The sequence below is a fragment of the Aulonocara stuartgranti genome (assembly GCF_965226115.1).
Source record: "Aulonocara stuartgranti genome assembly, chromosome: 17".
In the NCBI taxonomy this organism is placed as follows: Eukaryota; Metazoa; Chordata; class Actinopteri; order Cichliformes; family Cichlidae; genus Aulonocara; species Aulonocara stuartgranti.
This window is the reverse complement of record NC_138953.1, coordinates 14,743,035-14,761,929: the sequence shown is the minus strand read 5'-3', so window position 1 is coordinate 14,761,929 and position 18,895 is coordinate 14,743,035. Positions and strand designations below refer to the sequence as shown.

Here is an 18,895-nt window from a genome sequence, read left to right as displayed (position 1 = left end):
TGGTAATGTGTGTCTTTGTGTGTTTTAACACTGGAACACTAATTAGATTAGCTTTGTAATGTTACAGTATGTTGTAAGTAGCACTAATATTGAAGACATTAAAAGTGAAACTTTTTCATCCCAAATATAAATGATGATCTTTTTAAAAGAAAGAAAAAGAAGGGTACTCTTAATGAAAGACAATAAAAATATCCTACTTGAATGACTTGGCACTATGACCGGCAATTTCAATTCCATTTTATTTATATAGCACCAAATCACAACAGCAGTTGCCTCAAGGCAATTTAGAATGTAAGGGAAAGACCCTATAATAATATAGAGAAAACATCAACAATCAGGTGCAAGCACTTGGCAATTGTGGGAAGGAAAAACTCCCTTTTAACAGGAAGAAAACTCCACCAGAACCAGGCTCAGGGAGAGTCAGCCATCTGCAGCAATCCCAAGTTGTTAGGAAATGAGCACACCATGGATAATGTTCCTTCCTCACACTAAGAATAACCAAAATCGATAACATCGACTTAATGTTTTAGTTAGTATGACCAAAAATGATGCACTGGGCACATTATCATCAGGAAATTATTTATTAGTTTTACCTAAAATAGAATGACTTCTTTTCAGAGCACAGTCTGTCAGAATACATGTTCTGCTTCTATGTTAACAGTTAAAACAAAGTCTAAAAATATTCAGTGCTTTCCTTTAACTTCAGTGTTTTAGCACAGTACCCAGAAGTGTGTATGTTAGAGTTTAATGCTTTTAAATGCTTTCTCTCTCCTATTACTTTACCCTCTCTCCCTCTGTAGGTGGCTGAGGAAACAGTTTGAAGTCATGGACAGGAGCCACGAGGGCAGGTGAGTGACATGCAGGCCTTCAGCACCCAATTGTAAAGCCTATGACGGCTGCTCATTAGTGGGTGCCACAGCAGGTGGAATTACGGTGAAATCATATCCAGATCTCATCAGAGAGACTCTGCCAGGGACCTGCCCATACACCTCCATGCTCCGAGGCAAATATCACGCAGACTATTTTAAATCCAGGCTTCTGTTTGGGTGGAAGTAGCTCCAGGACAAACAGCCTGCCACCCCCTGATAAGGAGGAGGAAGTGATGTGATGCGATGCCGGGAGAGGGCAACTTCCTGTCTCCTGTGAAAATAGTAACAGTAGCTAGAGAGAAAGAGGTGGGAGGTGGCAGGTCTGAGACCAGTAGTGATAGCGGTCATTGAACCTAAAAGATCCCAAGAGCGCTGACCTAGATTCTTTTCCAGCTTCCTTCTGTAATCTCTTATTGATTTCTGAAGTTGCATATGTAACGGTATGGTATTTGCCACCATGTGACTCACTCTGAACAAACTAGATGATTTTTTCATGTGCTGAGTTTAGATTCACTGCACTTGAATAAGGTTTTTCTTTCTTTTCTTTTGTTCCCATCCCAGCATTACAGTAAAGGATGTGAAAGCTCTGCTGCCTCAGGTCAACTATCGAGTGCCCAACATGCGCTTTCTCAAAGACAAGCTACAGGTTAGAGTGAAACATAAGTCTGAGGATCATTTTAATGTTTTACTGCCTGCAGCTTCTTTGCCTTTTTGAATTTGCTCTCCTGCATGTTCTGACTTGACCACAGCACTGTTTGGTGTCACTGTAACTCACAACAAACCCATTTACATAGGAGGTGGAGGCCAGGAGCGACCTGTCATACCCCAACTTTGCACAGCTCTACAGAACACTGATGTTTGATGCACAGAGGAGTGTGAGTGTCAGATATAAACCTACATACATTTGCAGAGCACTGGAGGAAGTATTAAAATCGTATACTTAATAAGTAGCATCATCAGGATGGAAAAGACAATAAAGAAGGTTTTTCTTAAGTCACTATTATAAACCATATACTAAATGTTATGCAAGGAAAGTTTTACTGTCCAAGTGGTTTCAAGGGTGGGGGGTACACCTTGCCACACCAGAATGTGAAATAAGCCAGCGAGCTTGAGCTTGAGCACAGCCTACACTAATGATATGATAAGGAACTCATTATTGGAGTTTGGATTTCATTAAATCTATATGATGAGATATAGTAGGTTGTTCACCAGCTAAATTGTTTCATGTCCTCTGGAGGATTCATTTTGACATTAGGAACTGTAGGAAAAAATCTGGGTTAAGTTCAATATCAGCAACTAGCGCTATAAACTAAGCATGCTACGTCCTGCGACAATTTTCACTTTGATCAGGAATAAGCTTACTGAGGAAACTGAGACTCAGTTGCCTTTTTTAGGATGCCATTACATGTTGTTAGTGCTTCGTAGCTACAGGGTGTTATACAGCATGACCCAAAGTGGCAACTGATGAAAATCTTTCAAGAACCTTTTTTTGTTGTTGACTTAGCAAGCATAGACAGTGAAGGAAATGGAGCTGTCATGATGTCAACCATCAGTTTCTGAAGTAACTTTTGAACCCTCAAGATGAATGTTTTCGCTGTCTTCATCTTGGTTGCAATAAACTTGACATGAAAGGCAGGTCTGGCTGAAAAGCACACTCATTAGCAAATGATGCCACTAACAACTCTTTAGGCAGTTAGCTTGCTGTTTCTCACGGGTCCTCCATTTTGAAACACAGCATGACCAAAATGTACAAAATAGGCTTCATTTTTTTATTTAGTATATCCCAAAATGAGTAACTGAGCTCACAATTTACTATGGTCAACACATGAAGTTGTTTTTTTCCTAGACTTCTATGCTATGTTAAGTAGCTAGCAAAGTGTCTGTGTTAGCATGCTACGAGCACACATTGGTTTTGATACCTAAGACCAAACAGAGAAATCCTGTTCAGGATGTTTTATTCAAGAAATCATGCAGCACGATTTTAGTCGTTTTTATATTCTTCAATTTTCTAAAGCTCTGGCTGCTACAACAGCAATATAACATAATTGTTTTCAAAACATTTGTAGACAAAATTAAAGAGGTAAGGATGAGAGTGTTTGGTAGGGTTGCCAACTGTCCCGTTTTAGCCTAGACATGGCGTATAATGAGGCAAATTAGTTTGTTCCTTATTAATGTCCCTGGATGCTTGTGTCCAGTCACAACCAACACTGATGACCTATCAGGCACACCACATGTGAGGAGTAACACGTGATTCGTAAAAATAACGTTTGGTCTCCGTAGCATAATAAACTGGGTAATTGAAGCCTGTATTTACAGTATTTTTATTTGAATATTTTTTTCTTTTCTGATTATTTTTCAAAAAAATGACCATCATTTACTTTATTTTTCTTTATTGTGTTAGAAAAGGCATTGAAACTGATTACCAACATTTTACTGCATTTTTATTATAAGAATATGGACATAAAGTGCATATTAAACTTTGCCCAGCTGACTGTGCATTGTGCTTCTGGTGCACCAGTGTCCCTATTTGATAGTTAAAAAGTTGGCAACCCTATGATTGGGACATGTGCAGAGAAGCGATGGGGATATATTGGTCAAAGGATGTTAACCATTGAGCTGCCAGCAGGAAGGAAAGAAGGAGATTCCAGAGAAGATTCATGAATGTAGTGAAGGAGGGCATGCAGAGGATTGGTGTGACAGAAGAGTTTGCAAAGTATAGGGTGAGATGATCCACTGTGGCAACCCCTGAGGGGCTAGCTCAAGGAAGAAACAACAGCAATATTTTATATGTTTATACAGTATTATATTTATCTGATCTTGATTGTTGTACTTAAATATCACTTAGCTAAAAGTTTCAGTAGCTCAGAATTCCACTAAGTAAACACACCAGTGCTGTGATACTTCCTCTTCTGCTCTCATGCACGCTTTGCTCACTTTGTCCTTTACTGCTCCCTCCCACCTGTCCATCACCTGGTTCCTTCCCTTTTGTTCTTCAGATTATTGAGCAGCTGGAGCTCTCCTTCCCTCTGCGGTGAGTTCCTCCACCTTTTTGTCCTCAGTGTCTTGTCCTTCATCCTCACATCCCCTGCTATCCCACTACTCCTCCAGTTTTCCCAGTTTATCAGGGAAGTTTTGCATTTCAAATCTTTATATGATTTGTCACATTAATGAAATTTAATAATTGTTTTGGATGTCCAAAAAAGTGAAATGTTTTCTTAAAGTTATGTATGCGATGGGGCGGTGGTAATAAAATAAAGAAAGCTATCACAATGAAATTATCTATCACTAAAATTCTTGATGTTTCATGCCTGCTTTCTCATTCAATAGTACTTTCAGACGTCTGCCATCTAATATCTTGTAAATCACTGTCTTTTCAGAAATGTTGACAGACCAGAGCTATGTCAAATCTCCCTCTATGACTTTCAAAAGTTTTTACAGATGGACCAGAAGGTACAGAAAAGATTGAGTGCCCATCAGCACACAGAAAAAGCTTCCCAAAACTTCTTTGCGCTTACTTTTCTTTATCCGGCTCGTCTCAGGAGTCCTGGGCGTCAGATCTTGGTCGTGTCAGGGAGTTTCTTATGGGCTACATGAGGGGGGCACCACAGCCTGAGCCGATGCTACAACTGGATGAGGTGACACACTAAATAAGCACAAAAAGTTAACCTCTCAACAATCCACCAGGTCACTGACAACCTCGCTGTACGGCTGCTTTTGTTATAGACACATACGTGGTCAGTGCTGGTGTTCCAAATGACCAAAGGAAAATGGTACATTACTGAAGTGAAACCCTAACCTGAGATGAAATGCCATTGGCCTGATGGATGTTCTCGATAAACTTGAGCATACAGTCAAATCACAGTGTTTTCCTGACAATTAGATCTTTTTGCTGTTTTTTGTTTTTGTTTTTTTTTTAGTTCCTGACCTTCCTGTACTCTAAAGAGAATTCTGTGTGTGACCCTCGTCTTTCACCCGTAGTTCCTGATGACATGAAAAGGCCATTGTCTCAGTACTGGATCTCATCTTCGCACAACACGTAGGTCTCACAGGAAATCTTTCAAGTTCACAAATATTCATAATTCAATAAGAACATCTTTTAAGCTAAACACAGATGACAGTTTAAAAAGTTCAGTGATAAACTACCAACTTTATTATAGAGAGCATGTCATTAGAGACTGAGTTTGCAGATAGGAATTTTTATTCTGCTTGCTAATATTTTTAGGATTTTTATACATTTTTTGAATGTTTTTTCCAACGCAGAAGTGAAAGGGATATTGCTGTTCTTTGACATCTTATTATCAAAAATGTTGAGTTAAAAAAATTGGAAATTGAAAAGTCCTTCATGACAGAGATATTTCAAGAGAGATATTCAAAATCCTCGGATTTGCTGGTAACTGCTGAAAACAATACGATTCAATATTTCTGTGGAAATTTAAAGACTGGAGTCTGTTTTGTTTTTGGTTTTTTTTGCTTGCTAGTTGCGTCGAGGGGTAGTGCTGGGGGTTGTTAGTATTTATTTTTTTAAATATCATTACGGTATATTTTTACTTGCTACAGTATTAGTTATTCTATAACCACCGCTGCTATAACCAGGTTGTTTTCTACATTCATGCTTTTTCAGGTACCTGACAGGTGACCAGTTTTCCAGTGAATCATCTCTAGAAGCCTACGCTCGCTGTCTGAGGATGGGCTGCCGCTGCATTGAACGTATGCGAGATGTTTTTTAAACTCACTGGTGAACTACTCCTTCCTGCAGTTTATTACATACATAGTGCTGTTCCACAAGCTTTGGGTTAACCAATACAGGCTTCATTTCAGGGTCTAAAATCTTAACTATATGTTTGATTTTTAATTTCTAATCTAAGTGGACTGCTGGGATGGACCTGATGACCTGCCAATCATCTACCACGGCCACACATTAACTTCCAAGATCAAATTCCTGGATGTGCTGCATACCATCAAAGAACATGCCTTTGTTATATCTGAGTGAGTACATGATTGTGTTCATTTACTGAGCCGTATTGCTAAAGTAGCAGTTTTAAGTAGCGACTGAATCACCATTTTTTTTCTTTAGCATTACAGCTCTTCTACCTACTGTTGTGTCTTTGCAGGTATCCTGTGATCTTATCCATCGAGGACCACTGCAGTGTGGTCCAGCAGAGGAACATGGCCACGCACTTCAAGAAAGTTTTCGGAGATCTGCTGCTCACCAAACCGGTTGACAATAACGCAGAGGAGCTTCCTTCGCCCTACCAGCTCCGCAGGAAGATCCTCATCAAAGTATATACTCAACACCTCAACACTGAAGAGATTTTTCATTTTAAATTGAAGTTAATATCACACAGTGATGTTTGTCAGGTGGTAACAATGTGTGCAGAGATGTGAGTTAATTCAGAACAATGGAGGAGGTGTAGATAATGGAAAAATAAAACTATTTTTAAAGGTTGCCTTCAAAATAGATTCAAAGCTGTATTGCTCTCAGCTCTGTATATATCTGGTCAAAAGTTTCATCATATCCTGAAAATTTACACCACATGTTCACCAGAAAGCTTGACTATTCCACAGAGTGGTAGATAGAGTAGCTGACAGTAATTACGATGCTGCCCTCAGCTCTCTGTCATCAGCCCCAAAGCACAGCGTCCCACCCTGTCTATGACCAGCCAATCCTTCCTGATTATAGGCTAGAAATGCACGCAAGCACAATTAGTCTGCCTATAGTTAAGACAAAGAGTTACTTTTGGCCATTTGAAAAACAAAAATCTCTTTGAAGTTTAAGTTAATGAAATGCCACCTACAAAAAAGGTGTTAAATGAAATGTCGAAAAATCGTTTTATATTTATACATTGGTGTGGAAAAGTGTTTTTGCACCCTTTCTGTTTTCTTATTTTGTTTTGTTGTTTGTCACACTTAAATGTTTCAGATCATCAAACAAAATGTAAATATTAGACAATGATACACAAGTAAACACAGCATGCCATTTCTAAATGAAGGTCTTTATTATTAAGGGGCAAACCTTAATAATGAACTGCATCGCCCTGTGTGAAAATGTGATTGCTGCGAAAGCTGTGGGATTCCAGTGAACCATAGTGAGAGCCATTATCCACAGATGGTGAACACATGGAATAGAGGTGAACTTTCCCAGGAGTGGCCGGCTGACCAAAATTAGCCTAAGAGCGCAGCGACGACTAGTCCAAGAGCTCACAAAAGACCCCAGAACAACATCCAAAGAGCTGCAGGACTCACTTGTCTCAGTTAAGGTCAGTGTTCACCATAAGAAAGAGACTGGGCAAAAAGCAACATAAAGGCTCTGTGGACTGATGAGACAGAAGTTAAACTTTGTGGAAGGTGTGTGCCTCATTACATCTGGCGTAAAAGTAACAGGAACATCATATTAACAGTGTGATGGTCTGGGGCAGGTCAGGACCTGGAAGACTTGCTGTGTTAAATGAACCATGAATGCTGCTGTCTGCCAAAACATCCTGAAGGAGAAAGTCCAGCCGTCTGTTTGTGACCTCAAGCTGAAGCACACCTCAGGTCTGCAGCAGGACAATGAACCCAAGCCCACCAGCAAGTCCACTTCTGAATAGCTTAAGAAAAACAAAATGAAGACTTTGGAGGGGCCTGGTCGAAGTCCTGACCTGAATCTGACTGAGATGCTGTGGCATGACCTTAAAAGGGTGTTTCATGCTGGAAAACCCTCCAATGTGGATGAATTATAACAATTCTGCAAAGATGAGTGGGTCAGAATCCCTCCACAGTGCTTCACTACCAGTTATCACAAATGCTTAATTGCAGTTGTTGCTGCTAAGGGAGAAATCAGGAAGGGGACAAACACTTTTTCAAACCACTATAAAATTTATAATGCCAGGTATTTATTTCTTGTCTTGATATCACTTGCATACTCTTACCTCCACCTAGGCAAGATATATTTTTTCCCACATTTTTTTCCACACAATTTGTCATAATTTAAAAAGAGAAAAAGGTTTCTGATTATGACAAGAAACTCAAGAAAAACTGCTTTGGTAATGAGTGCGGCAAAATAATACACTGTTTTGATTTGTATGTGTAGATTTTTCTTCCCCTTGATTTTACTTAAAAATGGCTTGTATGTCATGGCATGGTGGCCAGTTCTTTGACATCATTTCAGGCCGTGTTGAAATCGTACAAATGCAAACACTGACAGTTCCATTCCCTAAATGGTGATGTCTGACAATGAGATCACTGTTTACCTTGAGCTGTCAATTAACATTTCAGATTCCACATTAATGGAAAATACACCTGGTTGAGATTTTCCTGGGACAGTAAACCTGTGGTGCTCAGCATCTTTCTTTCTTCCTCTGTCACAGCACAAGAAGCTGGTTGAAGGAACCCTGTATGAAGAGGTGACGTCAGCCAGCTACTCTGAAAACGACATCAGTAACTCCCTAAAGAACGGCATCCTTTACCTCGAAGACCCCATTGACCATGTGAGTTTGTGTAAGCTTGGCTAAGTGATTATGAAGAAAATATACTTTAACCTCTAACTCTAACTATACTGATCGTTGTGTGTCTAAAATGTGTGTATCCATTTGCAGACATGGACGCCACATTATTTTGTCTTGACCAGTAATAAGATTTACTACTCTGAGGAGACGTCTCATTATCAGACAGCTGATGAAGAGGAGGATGATGAAGGAAAGGAGGTAGAAAAGTGGCACATAGCAACACATGGCAAAACTTGGTGCTTTCGCAACCAACTTTGGTATTACTACCTCCTATGTCTTTGTAATTGGTCAGGAGTGCAACAACAATGAGCAGCACTGTGCAGAGCGCTGGTTTCATGGGAAGCTGGGTGGAGGACGCGATGGCCGACAGGTGGCTGAGAAACTCCTGCAGGAGTACTGCGAGGGCGGGGCCAAAGACGGCACCTTCCTGGTCCGGGAGAGTGAGACATTTGTTGGAGACTACACCCTCTCCTTCTGGTCCGTGTGTTTTCTGTCATAAAATAGCTGATAAATTAGTAACACAATCTGGTGCAGAGAAAGAAAAAAAAAAACAACATTTGTAAAAAAAAATTGCCATTTCATGATCAGACATCTCAAATTTAAATTATCTCCAAACCCCATATCCAGGAATGTCAGAAAAGGTTTCTAATTATCTTGAAAGTTCATTAACAGAACAGCTTTACACACTAGACAGACTCGCTTAGGAAAGCCCAGGCTTTCCTAAAATGACTAGCGGTAACTAGGCTTAAAAAAAATTTAGCAAATAAGGAACCTAAATGTTTAGAAGTTGCCTACAGAAGAATAAATCATCGACAGTTCAGGGACCCACATATGATAAAACTCTGACTGAAGAAGATAGGACTAAAGAGACTAGAGAGAAGGAACTAAATCACAGTACTAATGCAATCTTATTCGCCTTCCAGGCGCTCTGGTCGGGTCCAGCACTGCAGGATACATTCACGTCAAGAGTCTGGCTCCACCCGCTTCTACCTGACTGATAACCTGGTGTTTGACAGCCTCTACCGGCTCATCTGCCACTATAGAGACACGCCGCTCCGCTGCAACGAGTTTGAGATGAGGCTGGGAAACCCTGTACCTCAGCCGAATGCACACGAAAGCCGAGAGTGAGTGACTCACATCTTAATATAATAAAGTAGAGGGTAAATGTATTGATACTTTAGTGTAAAAATACATTACAAGTTCAAGTCGTGCATTAAAAATGTCCTGTAATGTAAGCAAAATGATGCTAGAATAGAGGAAAAAATATGAATCTTTATTATTGATGCCTTTAATATTTATTGTATTTTATAGACTGCAGGTTACATAATTTTCATTACTGAATCAAATCGTCTTTGAATTATGTTAGTAATTAGTTCATTAAAACAATCATAAAATTAAAGTAACAGCTTTTGTCCTGCCAGCAATTTAAAAGGTTGAAGCCCAGGGAGCAAACTGAATTCATTGCTCAATGTACTCCACAAGTGACAGTGCAAATAACAAACTGTTAAAATGAAGTTTGTTGCTGTTCAGGTGGTACCACTCCAACCTGTCCCGTGTTCAGGCTGAACACATGCTGATGCGTGTGCCCAGAGACGGAGCTTTCCTGGTTCGAAAACGCAGTGAACACAACTCCTACGCCATCTCCTTCAGGTAGAACTTGACACACCGTAAAGGACAAAAATATGAGTTCTGGTCTCTGCTCAGTTAATTCTTAAAGCCAGCATAAAAATGTCATTTATTTTTGTCTATAACTTTTTTGTGTGTAGGGCAGAGGGTAAGATCAAACACTGCCGTATCCAGCAAGAAGGCCGTCTCTTCATGTTGGGTAGCTCGGCAGAGTTTGAGAGTCTGGTGGATCTGGTGAGCTACTATGAGAAACATCCTCTGTATCGTAAAATGAGGCTCCGCTACCCCATCAATGAAGACACTCTGGACCGGATGGGCACCACGGTTGGTCAAGACACACCTCACTTCAAAGCATAACCTTGTTGTACAGTATTGTGTAGTCTTAAGCGCCCCCTCATTTCTTTTTATTTTCTCTACAGGGAGACAAAATGTAATGAAATTTTCACTCCTTTTCAGTCCAGTCCTTGTACTGGACCATTTTCAGTGTTTTGATTGTTTGTTGAGCCACTCAACACTGAATTATTCAAACATAAAAATGCATCTAACTCAAGGCACGGACCTGTGTTGTTACACATAACAGACAACTTGGCAAAGAACGAATTTTACATTTTATCGTTTTGTAACTAGCAGCCGGTCACAAAGACACATCATTTGTTTACATTTCACTGGTTGAATCACAAAAAATGCACAGTGAAAAATCAGACATATGCCAAATTACAGAAGAGCTGGACTGAAAATCAGTGGCAACCATTTTTATACACTATTGAATTTCAGCCAGTGGGGATGGGGATCTTAATAGAATTGATGGAATTATGTAGAAATGTACCATCAGATTTTGATCAGTCATGCAATAGCATCTGGAAAGCACCTGAATGGCAGCAGCTATATTTTTCAGCATAAGAATGATCCCTGATACATTACGTATGCAGTAAAAGCATAGCTGCATACAAAAACACACCAATGGAACACTGTCAGTCATGGCACCCCCAGATCCTGAGTCCCAACATTGCTGTAGTGGTGCGGGATCAGTTTGACAGAGAACAGAACAAAAGGCAGCCATGATCCAAAGAAGAGCTTTGGAATGACTTTAAAGAAGCTTTGAGAACCATTCCTGAAGAATATTTACAGAAATGACAAGAAACCTTGCCTAAAAGATCTCAGGCTATGTTGAAGAATAAAGGTGCTGATACTAAATATTGGCTTTCATGCTTGTTAAAATTGTACAAAATCAGTTCTTACATTATACTACTACTACTCATCAAGAAATGCTACACAAGTGAATTTCCATTCAATATGAACATATAAAAAGCTGATTTTCAGAGTTTTAGGGTGCAACGGAGTCATTAATCTAATAATAATTTAATGTGCTTAATATTTCGTTGTTGTTTAGTCTATGTCTGACAATAGCAAACAAAAAGGCAGACCTTGTATTTCCTGTTAAACATGCACACTGTTCCAATGGTGGAATGCTTCTATTAAACATTGCCAAAGTCAAATATTGATGTTAGTGTATGTTGAATTAATTCAAAGTCAGTCAGAAGTAACAAAACAAAAACGGTGGCTGAAAACTTGATTATTTATTTTTCCAGGAGCTTGACTATGGAGCGCTGTATGAAGTTCGCACTCCTCATTTCTATGTGGAGGCTAATAAGATGCCCACAGCACGGGTGAGTGTGACTGGAAACACATGGCCTATGGCCCTTAAGTTTAATGGGTTTGTTTATTGATTATCACATATTATCATATTCTTTAGTAAATGATTAGTAGTTTTAATTGCCTCATTTTGCTACTATGGAAACACGGTCTAATAGCCTTTGGCAGCTCTCTGCAGTAGCAGCACAAGTACAAAGTACAGGAAATGTTTGTTTTCAGTCGGGTATTGGGAGTCCAATGTCCTTCTTGAGGGGCTAACAGTAAAACTACTGGCACCAAAGAAGAGAGTGGGGTTTGTGCTTTTAGAATAATTAAAGGAACCAAAAAGAGAGACTGTTTATTTAAAAAGAGAAGCTGTGACTGAAAGAAACAAACGAAGAAAGAACAGAAGGAAAGAACCAGCTGTGTTTTTAAGAGACAGTTTAAAAAAAATGTAATTAACTTTGGCGCCATCAAGCGGCTGCATCTAAAGCACAATGTGGCTGTTACGTCCCCACTTAAAAGCTAGGCGATGAGGGTGGGGGACAGTAACAGTTAGATCCAGGTGGAATGAAAAGAACGCCAGGCAGAGGTATTTAATATAAAATAGATCTTTATTGTAGGCAAACACCTCAATAATCATATAAATGGCAACAACAAAAGGAGACAGCACCGCTGCTTTAATGAGAAATCAGGGAGGTCAACCCAAAGTGGTAATGACCACTTCAACAAAGAAAGCAACAATAAGGCTTCAACAGAAAGAGACAGCAATGCTGCTAGCAAACAATATCCAGGCAGGCCACACAAACTAATGAAGGCTGCGTCACTCATGGGCAATCACTGCTCAGTTAAGCACTACTCACAAAGAGCCACACACCAGAAGGCTGTTCCACACCTAAGCCAGTAGCACACTCTGACCAGCACAGCAGCAATCCAGCAGAAATCCACCCAAAACCTCTCCCTCCTCCTCCACACTGCTCTTCTCCAGCTTATATCACCCCTGAGGGTAATTGGTTGTAACGAGAGCAGATGAGCAGCAGGTGTGACCTAAAGGAGAAGGCAGGGGCAGAGAGAGACAAGGGGAGGGGCCAGAACGAAGGAGGAGGAGAGGGAGAAGAAAACACCACGCCCACACAAGGGCAGTATCAGGAGGCCCAGCTAGGGCCGTAACAGTGGCATAAATGCTGCAATGAACTCAGTGAAAGCAACACATGTGATGCTTCTTATCACTTTAATTCACGTTTCAAACCTCCACAGCATTAGTTATGTCTCAAAGTGCGTTCTCATTTCTCTAAAATTGTGTTTTCTTAATTGCATCAGAGTTTGTGAATTGGTCCTGTTTCTCCCTGCATGTTTTAGTGTACGGTCAAAGCTCTGTATGACTATCGAGCTCAGAGAGAAGACGAGCTATGTTTCCCCAAACAAGCGCTCATCCTGAATGTGGATAAGCAGGAGGGCGGCTGGTGAGTGACGCTCAGGTGCACATGTACCTTCTTCTGTTTTCTGCATACCTTCTTGCTGTTGATATGCGACCTGCCTTTAGGTGGAGAGGTGACTATGGAGGAAAGAAGCAGCTGTGGTTCCCTGCAAACTATGTAGAGGAGGTCCCTAGTTCCCCCACTAGAGAGATGGATGAAGCAGTGAGCTCTGATTCACTCACTACTTTCAAATGAGCTTCCAGCTTTCACTGTGTATTATTCTGACAAATATTTATTCTTTTGTGTCAGTCCACAGAGAACAGTCCTCTGGGAACTTTCCTCAAAGGCTTCATAGATGTACCAACCTGCCACCTGGGTTAGTGGATAAACGTTCTTATATGTTATAGTTTTATCAGGTATATTAAATAATTACTGCAGGAAGGGACTAGTTCCTGCTCAAAATGATGTTGAAATTTAACCTTGATCAAAAAGATCAGTCCACAACTAGGATCATTGACTATTTTAGAAATCGAGGATTTGGTCTTTTAAAACGAGCTGCTCTCTGGTTTGTATTTTAGACAATGCAATGTTTTTAATAGTTTAACTGCATACATGTGTTTACCAGAACAATTTATTGTTTTACATGTCATATTAAAAAATATTATTTTAAAGAAAACAATTTCTTACATGCAAAAGAAAAGAAATAAGTAAAGTAGTGTCAAATAAGATAAGGTGTACATGCAACCTAAATAAGGTATATAAAAAAATAAGCCTTTATCTTCTTGGAATGCTTTCCAACATTATTACGAGGCAAAAAAGGACTCTGACAGTATTGTATCTCCTGAGTGAGGTAATTGTGGGTTTTTATGTGAAATACATACATCTTGTACACTCCAAGCCCTTATTTAAAGCTGGATAGCTGCTGTCAACCTTAAGCTACCAAATTGAAACATGGTTTCAGACTAAGTTAACAGTTGATCTGAATCAGTGTTTTTGTTGAAAAATTGGGCGTCACTTTTTATTCATACACATGATACATTTCTACTGCAGGTGTATTTTTAGTCACAAATGTGGGTGAAGCGGTTGCACTTACATGGTGACAACTGGGCTCTACAGAGTTATATTAGTATTGAAGTATTAAAGTAAAAACAGCATAACAGATTTTGTTAATGCTGTTTTTAGATTGCTCTGTGGAAGTCCTGTTCTCACTCCTTGCAGGCTTGCCCCTGCTGTGACTTCCACATGTCTCAACTTTCTCAACTTTAAGACTTCATCATCGTCACCAACATGAATTTCAAGTTCAAGATTTCTGTGTTTTGACACAGAATGAAAGAGACTTGTCGTGCATCACAGAGGCCACAAAACAGAGCAGTCTAAAAAAAACCCCATCACTGGTAGCGAGGCAGAAATGCAAAAGATGATGAACTTGAAGGTGAGATTGGCCTAAATTAAATTAGTCAGGGTTTTAGATTTGCGTGGATTCATTAGTGGAAAGTAAAGCTCTGGGCTCTTACCTAGGCATAATACTGCTTTGCACATGTAGATGATACTGGGCTCAAAATTCAAAACCAGGAAGTCCAGCCAGTTGTTTTAGGACTGAAGAAGCCTCTTGGATGATCAGTAAAATGTTTTCATAAACCAGCTCTCAAGACTATCATGACCTAGATGAATGAGAAACTACACAGGCACATTTATCCAATTCTAACTTCTTCCCTCCCTTTTTTCTCATTCCACTTGTACCTCCTTTAATCTCTGCAGTGGTGCATAAAGACGGAAAGAATTCCCGGGCCTTTGTGTTCACTATCCACTCCCAACACCTCTCTTCTCATCCGGTCCAGACTCTGGACGTAGCAGCTGACAGTCTGGAAGATCTCACCGGCTGGGTCAGCAAGATCAGAGAGGCTGCACAGAATGCTGATGCACGAGTGAGTGCAACTCCGCACACATACACAGATGAGTGCAAACACATCTGTTAGAGTTTTTGCTACTTGAATAATTAGACCGCAGGTCGTCAGGACTTCACTTAAGGACTTTCCTTGCTTACATGAAAACGTGACAGAGCCTCGATTACACTTCGCATCACAACTAAATTTTGTAAATAGCAATATTTATGACTATGTATATGATATATGTGGCTTTTCTAGAACAATTAAGTATGAATATTTTTCAGATGTTTGTGTAAAATGATTTGTTTTATCTTTATGCTCGATTGGACTGGATGTTTGCTGTGTTTGTCAAACTGACTTATGGTTACTCTTTTGATCATAAAGCAGGAAACTACATATAAAAAATTTAGAGATTAGGAAATGTTTTCATCTCTAAGCGGAGTCTGCATTTATGGGTCCGAGCCTGTGGTGAGCTTAGCAGTTTTGTCTTGCTGAATATCTAATTTTGGGGGTGACAAACTGAGAGATTAATGGGTTGGTGAGTTATATCTGTGCTATGAAGGGGGCTCTCTCTTCACCTGGTCAAAGCACTTTAGTCACTTGCCGAGGACATCATCTGCTCCTGACAATGTTGTATTCAGATTTCACTTTAAAATTGTCTACATGCACCACGTTTTCATGTCTTCTTTAATACACTACAGCAGGGGTGAGGGAACTCCAGGCCTCGAGGGCAGGTTTTAGATCTCACCCTGGGTCAACACATCTGAATCAAATGATTAGTTCATTAACAGGTCTCTTGAGAACTTCAAGACATGTTGAGGAGGTCATTTAGCCATTTAAATCAGCTGTGATGGATCAAGGACACATCTAAAACCTGCAGTTCCCTACCCCTACGTTATGGTGTAGTGTAAAACTTGAACACGCTCTCAGTCTTGCAGAAGTCCACTTTACTGTTAGTGTGAACACTGAGGTTCTTGTAACCCTCTGCTGTCTCCAAACAGAGCTTGGGAATGGAAATAGGGATCACTGATGTTGTTGTCCTCCTCATGCCCACAACCAGTTCCTAGGTCGTTACCTCATTAAGCTGCAGATGGTTGTGCTTTGCTGCATTCTTCCTCATCACCAGCCTAAAGTCTGTGGTGTTTGGGGTGAAGAGAAAGGGAGACGGGATAGGAGATATGTTTCCTGTGTTTTGTGATCAGCAACACACAAGTCTGTGAGAAACACAAAAACACTGTGGGAATCACTTTGTTGACTCTTGCATGCTAACTCCCCACTTCTTCGACTCCACTGCTGTTGGCTGGCCTTAAACCAGTGATGGTCTTCAGACCTCCCTCATGTTGTTTTGCTGAGATTTCCACTCCAGCTCCCTCCTGTATTTGTCCTTGGCCTCCCTGACTTATGCCTTCAGTTCATTTTGAACTTCTCTCACTGCCTCCCTGTTAGCAGACCTCAAAGCTCTCTTTTTCCTGTTGAGCAGTGCTTTGATGTCCTTTGTTACCCATGGCTTGTTGTTTGGATAACACTTCACACTCTCTGTTGCAATTGTGGAGTCGGTGTACAAATTTATGTAGTCTGTGGTTAATTCTGTGAGCCCATCGATATCCTCCCACAGAGTGCTTGGCAATTAGTCACCTCAAAACAGCCCTGGAGAGCCACAAAAGCATCCACTGATTATTTCCCCACCGTCCTTGTGGTCACAGGCTATCTCTTGACTAAAGGGGCATTGCACAGAGTGATGTGAACCAGGCTGTGATCCAAACGACTAAGCGTGTGGGGGGGAGGATCAGGTTTGGAGCAGATCTATTGTCCTGTCATTTTTGGTGGGGCAGCTAGCCTGCTGGGTGAAGGTGGTTATTGCGGTGTCAAAGGTGTTGTGGTTAAATTCTCAAGCGATAGCAATAAATGCACTTGGATTTTGTCTCTGTAACCGGGTCTGGGCATTTAGGTTCAACATGGCAGTGGAGAAAGCAATCCCCTCAAGATGCTTGGATCTGTTTCCTAGTCCACTGTTTACATCACAGAATGATACATGGGGAACTTAGTTGGAAGTTGCTGTCAGTTTAAGTTGATATAAGAGTTGTAGGTCATAGGTGGGTACATTCCAAATGGGATTCCTAGAAGCTGCTGAAGCATGTTTCTGAATCAAACTGCTACACCACCAGCAGTAATCTCAGCTAGAGTAGAGAGTGTGAATGTATAAAGTTTTCTACGGGACAACCTTGTCAAATAGTGAAACTCCAAACTTGACAGTTTCCTCATACTCATATGTCAGATACATGCTGTTATAATGTCGGTTGTTTATAGAAAATATAGTTAATGTTGTCAGAAGATGATGCCATGTTCAAGATTCAAGATTCTTTATTTGTCACATGCATAGTCTGAGCGGAGCGGTCAGGAATGTTGCTCCTTGTTGTCCATGTTGTTGTTTTCATGGTGTGAAAACCGTTTGCAGAAAAAAATGTGACATATGTTTAAGAAATGTTCATATTTGTATGGTTGTCTCATCTCCATGGTAACAGATGCAGGAGGAGAAACAGATGGAGAGGAGGAAGAAGATTGCAGTGGAGCTGTCTGACCTCGTGGTCTACTGCAGACCAGTGCCCTTCAATGAGGACAGTAAGGACCATACCATTTCATTTCTTTTACCATTATAAACTGTTGCTGTATGCAATCTCATGTCTCACTTCCTGTTTCATTTGCAGAGATTGGGACGGAGCGAGCATGTTACCGGGATATGTCCTCCTTCCCGGAGACAAAGGCAGAAAAGTTTGCGACCCGTGGCCGAGGGAAACGCTTTCTGCAGTACAACCGTCGTCAGCTTTCCAGGATTTATCCCAGAGGACAGAGGCTGGACTCCTCCAACTATGACCCTCTACCTATGTGGCTCTGCGGCTCACAGCTGGTTGCACTCAATTTCCAGACCCCAGGTTAGTGTGTGGATGCATTACTGTAGAGAGCCTTTCTATCCACACAGTGAGTCCAAGACAGCATGGGTTGATGGCAAGTTGTAAGATTTTCCTCATCTCAGACACTAATTCATGTCTGTTCTCAGAGAAATTTATCCATCCATCTTTTTCCACTTATCTGGGGCTGGGTTGTGGGGGCAGCAGCCTAAGTAGAGAAGCCCAGACCTCCCTCTCTTTGGCTACCTCCTCCAGCTTGTGTGGGAGAACACCAAGGTGTTCCGAGGCCAGCCGAGAGATATAATCTCTCCAGCGTGTTCTGGGTCTGTCCCGTAGCCTCCTCCCATTGGAGGAGTGAGGAGGAGCAAGAGGCCGGGCAGACCCACCTCACCCGGGAGACACTTAGGAGGCATCCGTGACAGATGCCCGAACCACCTCAACTGGCTCCTTTCGATGTGGGGGAGCAGTTGCTCTACTCTGAGCCCCTCCTGGAGGGCTGTACTTCTCACCCTATCTCTAAGAGAGAGGCCAGCCACTCTTCGGAGGAAGCTCATTTCCACCGTTTTTATCCACAGTCTTGTTCTTTTGGTCACTACCCACAGCTTGTGACCATAGGTGAGGGTGGAGACGTAAAACAACTGGTAAATTGAGAGCTTCACTTTTATACTCAGATCTCTCTTCACCACGACAGACCGTAACAGCATCCACATCACTGCAGTCACAGCACCAATCTGTCTGTGGATCTCCCGCTCCCTTCTACCATCACTGGTGACCTGTCACCCTGGATACTTAAACTCCTCGACTCAGGGTAGGAACTCGTCCCTGACCTGGAGTGGACACACACCTTTTCCAGCTGAGTACCATGGCCTCAGATTTGGAGGTGCAGACTCTTGTTCCCACTGCTTTACACTCGGCTGATGCTTGCCCTCAGGCACGCTCCCCGGGCCTGGCTCCTGAGCAAGTTATCGCTAACAAATTCCTAACAAATTTGACTCAAGCAGTGGCCACCAGGGGGAGACATTGATACAGTGTAACATCTGGCTTACTTTAACAGAAAAGCTCCTATTTGCCTCT

The 18,895-nt window shown here is 41.2% G+C and overlaps 1 protein-coding gene across 1 annotated transcript in view; it reads left to right on the top strand.

The window, feature by feature from the left end:
- The window catches only part of LOC309691866 (1-phosphatidylinositol 4,5-bisphosphate phosphodiesterase gamma-1-like), a 40,488-nt gene that overhangs the window by 16,708 nt on the left and 4,885 nt on the right, over positions 1–18,895 (top strand). Inside the window, exons 4-26 of the mRNA XM_082509879.1 lie at positions 801–848; positions 1,431–1,515; positions 1,664–1,744; positions 3,866–3,900; positions 4,247–4,319; positions 4,409–4,504; positions 4,787–4,905; positions 5,491–5,576; positions 5,735–5,855; positions 5,981–6,149; positions 8,216–8,335; positions 8,444–8,551; positions 8,646–8,830; positions 9,277–9,477; positions 9,884–10,003; positions 10,120–10,303; positions 11,569–11,646; positions 12,971–13,074; positions 13,155–13,251; positions 13,339–13,405; positions 14,788–14,954; positions 17,438–17,534; positions 17,621–17,845. Coding sequence (XP_082366005.1) covers positions 801–848; positions 1,431–1,515; positions 1,664–1,744; positions 3,866–3,900; positions 4,247–4,319; positions 4,409–4,504; positions 4,787–4,905; positions 5,491–5,576; positions 5,735–5,855; positions 5,981–6,149; positions 8,216–8,335; positions 8,444–8,551; positions 8,646–8,830; positions 9,277–9,477; positions 9,884–10,003; positions 10,120–10,303; positions 11,569–11,646; positions 12,971–13,074; positions 13,155–13,251; positions 13,339–13,405; positions 14,788–14,954; positions 17,438–17,534; positions 17,621–17,845 — 2,666 coding nt within the window. The remainder of the gene's footprint in view (positions 1–800; positions 849–1,430; positions 1,516–1,663; positions 1,745–3,865; positions 3,901–4,246; positions 4,320–4,408; positions 4,505–4,786; positions 4,906–5,490; positions 5,577–5,734; positions 5,856–5,980; positions 6,150–8,215; positions 8,336–8,443; positions 8,552–8,645; positions 8,831–9,276; positions 9,478–9,883; positions 10,004–10,119; positions 10,304–11,568; positions 11,647–12,970; positions 13,075–13,154; positions 13,252–13,338; positions 13,406–14,787; positions 14,955–17,437; positions 17,535–17,620; positions 17,846–18,895) is intronic.